Source organism: Micromys minutus (assembly GCF_963924665.1).
Source record: "Micromys minutus genome assembly, chromosome: 21".
NCBI classification, from domain to species: domain Eukaryota; kingdom Metazoa; phylum Chordata; class Mammalia; order Rodentia; family Muridae; genus Micromys; species Micromys minutus.
In genome coordinates, this window is record NC_137956.1 from 27,745,390 (window position 1) to 27,754,245 (window position 8,856).

Consider the following 8,856-nt stretch of genomic DNA (forward strand, 5'->3'; position numbering starts at 1 on the left):
AATTTTTTGAGGTAGCTTTAAAAAAAAGTGAACATTTATTTTTCTGAAATATTTGTTAGCAATTCTGAAAATACTTCATCTGACTACAGCAAATAAGCAAATGAATAACAAAATTAGTTTTCTGTCAGAGAAATGAAGATATTTGGTTGGATTAGGAAACTTAGGATTGACTTTAGAAAAATAATATTGATCAAAATTATAAGCCATGAAATAGGATAAGTGTAACTTCATACTTACATAATCAAATACTTTCCAAAAAAGGTAAGTAGGAAAGGTCTTTATTGTAAAATTGGAATGTAAATGCAAGACTAAGGAAATAGGATATATAAACTAGCAAACATTGTCGGAATGGATATCCTAGGCAACGATTATAAATGGATTCTAATATTAATAGGCAAAGGTAGTTAACCTTGGTGATGCTTGCCTGTAATCCAGGAAAATCCAAGGCAGGAAGAATATGAGTTCACTGTCAGCCATGGCTGCAGATGATATCATGTCCAAAATTCTTATAAAGAAAAAAACTAAGGCAAAAGTATGGTTAAGAAACAGGTCATTTGTAATATTGAATCTTTTTTCATGAGTGTATTATTCAGGGTTCTCTAAAAAGTCACAGAACTTATGGAATGTATATTATATTATAGTAGTTACTCAGTCCCACAAGGCTAGGTAATTCAGCTGGTCTTCTGTATAAGCTGGAGTCCTGAAGAAGTATGTTCCAACAGGTGTGCTGGCAAGTAAGTGCAAGCAGATGAGAAGAGAAACAAACCCTTCCTTTCCACTGTCGTTATGTAGGCGGATGGTATGGCCCAGGTTAAAGATGTGTACCACCATGCCTGGACCTAACCTATTCTTTACTTGGAACTTGCTCTGTCCCAGGCTGACCTTGAATTCAGAGATGTGCCACCTTGCCTGGGCCTTAGCTTTTCATAGCCACTGTGCCTTCCAGACTCAAGATCTCCATCATAGGTGTGCTTTCCATTTCTGGATTATAACTTATTCCAGATGTGGTCAAGTTGACAGCCAAGAGTAGCCATCAAAATGAGAGAACTGTTCACTGTGAAGAAATAAAAAACATAGTAACTTTATAATAGAAAAAAAAACTGATCAAATTTCTATGTTGTTGCATACCTGTTTTTTGTTGGTAGTTTTGTTTATTTCTTTTTGATACAGGTTCTTACTATGTAGACTAGGATGGCTTCAAACTCAGAGTTTTCTCTGCATGTTTCTGCCTCCCAAAATGCCCAGACTAAAGGTGTGCTCTGCCAAATATGCCCCCTTTTATTATTTAAATTTAAAAATTGATTCTTTAACAATTCTGTACATGTATACAATATATTTTAATCATTTTCATAAACTAATGTACATAAAAACGGCTACAGTGTGCACGTGGTGGTCAGAGATGACTTGGTTGTCAGTCCTCACCTACCTTGAGACAGGGTCTCTTGTCACTATGAAGAACAGGCCTTGAGCTTTCAGAAATTCTTCAACTCTGCCTCCATCTTGCTCTGGAAACATTCGGATAATAAAACAGCACTATCTAGCGTTACATGAGTTCTTAGGACCTGAAGTCAAACCCTCATGCTTACATGGCATTTTATCTACAGACCCCATCTCCCTGGCATATCTCTTTTTTCCTACTATAAGAATACAACTTGTGGATTATTGAGTTAAATTCCATCTTAATACACTCTTCTTAAACTATCTGCAAAGATCATATTTCTACTCCCTAACATATTTGGGGGGATGCTCTTTTGGTTTTTGTTTTTGTTTTAAGACAATATCTTACTATATAGCCCTGGCTGTCCTTGATAAATTACTATAGTATGGATATTATACTGAGCATGTTATTATATAGCATGTTAATTTAAAAGCCAAATTATATATATAACTAGTTCAGGTTCACATGGTGAGCAAACATCTTGAACTGAAAAGACTCAATCAAATGTTAAGAATCCATCTTATAAATACAGTAGAACTATGCAATGAATAAGGCTAAAAGCCTCAAACTATGAGCTTGTCCATAAGTCTTTTCAGTCTAAGGTTTACTGTAAGACTTAGTATTATGCTGGAGCCGGGAGTGCTGGTGTAAGCTTTAATTAAAAGATAGAGGCAAGTGGGTTTCTGTAAGTTTGAGGTAACTTGGTCTACATATAGAGTTCTAGAATAGTCAGAGCTACATAGTGAAACCTGTCTCAAAAACAACAAATCAAACAAACAAAAAATTATTTACATGTCAGGCATAGTTGGATACCCTTTAATCATAGCTCTCAGGAGAAAGAGGCAGGCAGAACTCTGAGTCTAAGGTCAGTCTGGTCCACATAGTGAGTTCCAGGTTATCCAGAACAACATAGTAAAACGCTGCCTCACAAAAAGAAAAGACAGTTGGGAACATACTGGGTGTAATGGAGCACACCTGTAATATCAGCACTCAGGATGCCTAGTTTACAAAATAAATTCCTAAACTCCAGAGTAGCCCTGGCTATAGAGAGCTGGATTTAAATAACAGTAATAGCAGTAATCCATGAACTTCATAGACTAGCCTTAGAGTAAATTATTTCAGAGTACCAGTTTGTCCTTTTTCCTAGTAATTCAATTTACCCCAATATGACATCCTGATCATGAAAGATGACTATAATTTTAGTAAGAGTGTAGCATTTTTGCAGTCCAGAGTGATGCTCACACCTGAACTATTCTGAACCTTAGATTCTGGAGCTATTTGATGAAACATTGGGTCTGTTTGTTTACATTAATTTTCAACAATTAGAGGCCATACTTTTAATAAATATTAAAGAAAGATAAATAGTAGAGTTTATTATTGTTTTGCTGTCAAATTATAATGATTGATATGCATAACTGGTATTTTTCCATTTTTGCTTTTCAGTTGGAGCGAATATTGACACTTTCATATTTTAACAAAATTATTTTTCTTTTTTCATTTGGCTATACAAATAATTAAAATCATTCTGCTCTGTAGGAGTGTATATGACAGGAAAGGAGCTTCGCCAGTGTATGCTACCAAAGTCAGCAGCTCTATCTGAAAAACTCAAAGTATTCCAAGAATTACTCCTGCCCAGGCACCCTCCTGTTTTTCACGAGTGGTTTCTGAGAACATTCCCTGATCCTACATCATGGCAAGTTACCAAGAATATTGTTATACTTTAATGTTTCTTTTAAAATGTTTACCTTTTTAAAAAATATGTATTTAACCTGTCACGAAGTGTTTGACAAGCATTGTGCTTCTGTAGGTACAGTAGCAGGTCTGCGTACTGCCGCTCTACTGCTGTCATGTCGATGGTTGGCTATGTCCTGGGGCTTGGAGACCGGCATGGTGAAAACATTCTTTTTGATTCTTTCACTGGTGAATGTGTACATGTAGACTTCAACTGTCTTTTTAATAAGGTATGACGTGACTTCGTTTATTCGATATATTACCTCAAATTTTCTTTCCCCAACAACTGTTCTCCCTAGCTATACCTTTTAGTCATGGCTGCATAACATGGAGTCTCTTGACTGGTTTTCATCAGTGGATACCTTAGAAAAGCTATTTAGGATGCAGAGAGAAGTTAGAAGACTGATCTATGAAAGATGAGCTTTAAGTTCTGACTGAGTTACTAGCTATGTGAACTTGGGCAGCTCAGTTTATTTTACAAAGACTTAGTTTCATAAAGTTGGAGTTGTTTAACATTTCCAAATTTGACAGTATATAAGTCTGATCTAGGTTAAATGTCAAGCTAGGGTACAGTTCAGTAGTAGAGCACTTACCAATATGTGCTAGGTTCTGATTTCAAGCCCTAGCAACTAAATAATAATAACAGCTACAACAAACAGTTCCAGAGTGGGTCCTTGAGAGTAAATTAAGGCTAATGGATACACCTTTAAGAATTTCAATAATTTTCTCCTATTACAATTCTGGAGGAAAATTAGAAGGTCATTTCAGTTTCTGTTGACCTGTCTTCTTTGGGTTGCCATTAGCTATCACAGGAAGATGAAAAAGTCCATAGATTCGGCTGAAAAAAAATAAATAAAAAGATAAATAAATGGTTAAATGGTATAGAACAAACCATAGAAAAGGAGAATTTAGAACAATAGACATGAGAATAGATGCACATTATGTTATTGGGAGTGAATATTGAATGTGTAAATATGTACTATAATAATAGCATACTAAGCTGGACAAAGCGATTCCATTCATCTTAATCTTATAACTAAGATTAAGCCATGGTTTCAAATCACCCAAAAGCAAAGCAGTGTTACATGGCTTTTTTTCAACAGATGACTCTATGTAATTACATAAATATTTGGAGGATATATTTTCTCTTTCCTAAGAGTCCAGACATGAAGTTCCAAACTCTTTGAGCAAAGGTTTTGTAAGTTTATTATTACCATATAATAAAACTTTGTTTTTAAGGGAGAAACTTTTGAAGTTCCAGAAATTGTACCATTTCGACTGACTCATAATATGGTTAATGGAATGGGTCCTATGGGAACAGAAGGTCTGTTTCGAAGAGCATGTGAAGTTACACTGAGACTGATGAGGGATCAGAGAGAACCTTTAATGAGGTAATTGTATGTACTTTGTAAATAATCTACTAGTGACCTTGAATATAAATACTGGTCGATTAATACATTTTCTTTACATAGAAACCACTCTGTGTTACTTAAAGTATATTTTTAGAAATAATAACTTAAGGCTGGGCATGATGGTCCATGCTTGTCATCCCTGCACTCAAGAGACAGAGGCAAAAGAATCACATGTTTTAGGCCATCCTGAGTTCCAGTCCCATCAATGCTACATAGTGAGATCTGTCACCTCCCACCCCACAAAAAGTTTTTCTGAGGGTCTCAGTATAGTCCTATAATTATTCATTCATTAGTATTCTCTAATTTTAAGATACATTCAGTACCTGACACAGAACAGTTCTGTGGACATTACCAGTTCTTTTCAACTCCTTCCTCCTTTCTACTTCCACTAATCCACTCCCTATCTCTGGATTTCCTACAGTGGGCATTTAAAATCAGTTTGATCATGTAATTTGTGACCTTTTAGTCCATCTTCTTTCATATAGCATAGTGATTTCAAGGTTCATCATATGTAAGAACTTCATTCATTTTAATTACCAAGTAGTGTTCTATTATATTAATGAAACCATGTTTTATTTATTCAACTATCAGGTAATAGACAGCAATTCCACCTTTGGCCTATTATTGATAGGATGTTGTGAACTTTATTCACAAGCTCTATGTGCATAAATATTTTCAGTTCTTTTATGTATACCTATGAGTGGAACTTTTGAGTCATGGTACTTGGAATAGCCTTCAAACTGTTTTCCAAGGCAGTTATAAAATCTATAATTCTATTAGTAATATGTATGACTTTTCCATTCCTCTGTCTTCACCAACACTGAAAATGTTATCATTATTTTAGCCATCCTATGGACTATGAAGTAAATGAAGTAATATTTCATTGTAGTTTAATTTGCATTTTGCTAATGACCAGGAGTGTAGAGCATTGACTTTTTGTTCCCTTATTAGCATTTGTATATCTTTTTTGCATTAATGTCTACAAAAATCATTAGCATATTATTTTGGTGTGGTGTGTCTTAACTGTATTATCTATCTAGTCTACCCTTAAACTCCTGGACTCAGTCCATCCTCCTGACCCAGCATCTCTAGAAGCTGGAGATATACATGTATGCTACATTGCATACTTTCTTTGCCTGTTTTTATTTTTTTTAATTGGGTTATCTTTTATCCCTGAATTGTAAGAATTCTTGCTCTGGATACAAGAGCCTTCTGACACATTGATCAACAAATATTTTCTCTCCTTTTTTTAATTTAAAAAATTGTGTGTCCATGGGTGTCCCTGTACCACATGCATGCCTAGTACCTGTAAAGGCCAGAAAAGGGCATTTGATCTCTTAGCACTGGAGTCAAAGTCAATTATGAGCTGCCATGTTGGTACTCGGTTTTATCCATATCCAGTGCTCTTTTCCACTGGACCATCTCTTCAGCCCCTATTTTCTCCCACTTTGACCATCCCCATTCAGTCCCCATTCAGTCATAAAAGTTTGTTTTTGGTGCTAGAGGTTGAACTCAGGGCCTTCAGTATGTTAGATATACACTTAAGCACACAACTACCACCTGTCTAATATCTTTAGCCAAAGTCTTTAATTTTACTAAAGTCATAAATTACTTATATTTTCATTTTGGTTATTTATGTCACATGTAAATTAATAATAATAAAAAGCTGTCTTGGCTTTCTGTGGTTTTGTTTCTTTCTAATCATTTAGACTTAGCTCCTTTTTTTGATCTGCTTTATGTTACTTTGTCTATGGTGTGAAATAGTTTACTTTTGTTCTTTTTCCTATACAAATTCAGTTGTCTTGACAACTTTTTTTTTTTTTTTTTTTTTTTTGGTTTAAGACAAGATGCTAGTTACTATATAGCCCTGACTGAACTGGAACTCACTGTGTAGACCAGACTGGTCTTGGATTTGCAAAGATGCTTTGTCTCCCTGAGTGCTGAGGGGGGATTATAGGAATATGTTACCACATTTGGCTACCATTTGTTGATATGACTTTTTCCAACATTTAATTGTGCTAACTTTTTATTGAAATGGTCAGTTGGTTTTCAGTAATTATAATGAGTTATGTGTTAATATGCTAACTACCCAACCACTGCCTTAATGGTTACATTTATAACAAATTTTGAAATTAGGAAGAACATTCTAATTACTTCTTTATCAAGATTTCTCAACTGGTTTTGTGTGTAAAATTTTATGGCAGATGAACAACAGTTAAAGATGATAGTTTTTTTTTTTTTTGTTCAGGGCAGGAGTACAAATGATGTTACTAATTTAGGAATATAAAATATAGAAAAAGACAATAAATTTTGTTTTGAAGATAATTTGAGATGTTTGTAATATATCTAAACAAGTTTCCCATAGGCAGTTGGAGTTGATGTCTAGAGCACAAAAAGATGTGGATTGATCTGTAATGTAATTGAAGGTATTGTATATTCCTTGAACATGGTAGAGAATAAGTTAATAAATACTTATTTAGTGGCTGGAGAGATGGCTCAATGGTTAAGAGCACTGACTGCTCTTCCAGAGGTCCTGAGTTCAAATCCCAGCAACCACGTGGTGGATCACAACCATCTATAATGAGATCTGATGCCCTCTTCTGGTGTGCCTGAAGACAGCTACAGTGCACTCACATAAATAAATAAATCTTTTTTAAAAATACGCATTTAACAGTTGACAGTATACATCTTGAGATGTCATAGAATTCATCTTACTCTCCTCAAAACTCCTGAGGCCCTCTTGGCATTACCTCTCTACCTTTCCCTTACCTTGCCCTCTATACCCCCAAAATAAAAACACCTCTATCTTTCTGTTCTTCACGTATTCTACTTTTAAGTACTGACTTAAGTAAAGATTTCTTCTTTTGCAAAGGGAATAAATTATTTGCAAAAGGGAATTATTTCTATATTATATGTTTCAATTTCAGTGTCTTAAAGACTTTTCTGCATGATCCTCTTGTGGAATGGAGTAAACCAGTGAAAGGACATTCCAAAGCACCACCGAATGAAACCGGGGAAGTTGTTAATGAAAAGGTTGGTAAAAGCTGAACTTGGCATGAGCTAATCATGTCTCTCTTTAAATGAGAACTGATTCCAGATATTATCAGTGACCAAAAGAATTGATTATCCTGAAATCTAAAATTGGTTAAAACCTCAGAGTTGACAGATATACACTGAAGGTTTCTTTTCTCCCCCAACCTCCTTTTTCTGCTTGAAACTCAAGCCATGTGTATGCTAAGTGCATGCTTTAATTAATGTTAACAACCCCAGACTTCATCCCACAGTCCAAAATTATTTTTCTAATAACATTTTCAATTTTGCATTCTGATATGCTTTTTCTTAAGAGAGATGTAAAGAATCCCAAGTAGTTACTTAAAATTCCATTTGCATGCACAAATGCACTAGCCATTGGAACATTGCCACCACTGTTAAAATCGTCACTAAAATATTTAAGAACTAACATTTCAAATAGGTTGCTTTCTGTTTGCTTTACTTTCTTTGGTAGTGGAAGGGAATAGAAGCAGGGTCTCCTGTCTAACCAGGCAAGCCACTGCTGAACTATTCCTCTTGCCCTCAAAACAGATTTTTTAAATTATTACTTTCCTGGAATTAAGGTATGTGGAGTTACCTAGTGGCTTTTATAATGCACATCAAAGTGAGATCTCAACTGGATTTGTTTCATTGCTACAAATGGGCTACTGTTTAGTCAGACACTGCTAACATTAAATGAGAAAAGTTGAAACACAGTTGTATTGAGTCTGTAGCCTTAATGATTTTCTGTATCTTCTTTAGGCCAAGACCCATGTTCTTGATATTGAACAACGACTACAAGGTGTAATCAAGACTCGAAATAGAGTAACAGGGTTGCCGTTATCTATTGAAGGACATGTGCATTACCTCATACAAGAAGCTACTGATGAAAACTTACTATGTCAGATGTACCTTGGTTGGACACCATATATGTAAAATAAAATTATTTCAAAGAATATATTAATAATCTGAAATTCATGTTATTAATCAGTGGTTTTGCTTTTAATTCTAAAGTTCAAAATACATTTGCTTACATTCGCAGAGAAACTAGTATTTCTCTGTGATTTTTTTTTACAGTATTTAAAATAATGGGTTCAGTTATCTATTAATTTCTATCCATATTGTTTTTTTAAGAATCATTTTCTAAGTATAATGTGTGATGGTTTATATATGCTTGGTCCAGGGAGTGGCACAATTAGAAGGTGTGGCCTTGGTGGAGTAGCTGTGTCACTGTGAGTGTGGGCT

The 8,856-nt window shown here is 34.8% G+C and overlaps 1 protein-coding gene across 2 annotated transcripts in view; it reads left to right on the forward strand.

Annotated features, from left to right (window-relative positions):
- The window catches only part of ATR (ATR checkpoint kinase), a gene marked incomplete at its 3' end in the record, with an annotated part of 102,861 nt that extends 94,314 nt beyond the window's left edge, over nt 1-8,547 (forward strand). For both annotated transcript variants that reach the window (XM_080934922.1, XM_080934923.1), the window contains 5 exons: nt 2,975-3,131; nt 3,246-3,399; nt 4,409-4,560; nt 7,509-7,614; nt 8,374-8,547. In XM_080934922.1, the coding sequence (XP_080791048.1) occupies nt 2,975-3,131; nt 3,246-3,399; nt 4,409-4,560; nt 7,509-7,614; nt 8,374-8,547 (743 nt within the window). The remainder of the gene's footprint in view (nt 1-2,974; nt 3,132-3,245; nt 3,400-4,408; nt 4,561-7,508; nt 7,615-8,373) is intronic.
- Between the last annotated feature and the right edge of the window lie 309 nt (nt 8,548-8,856).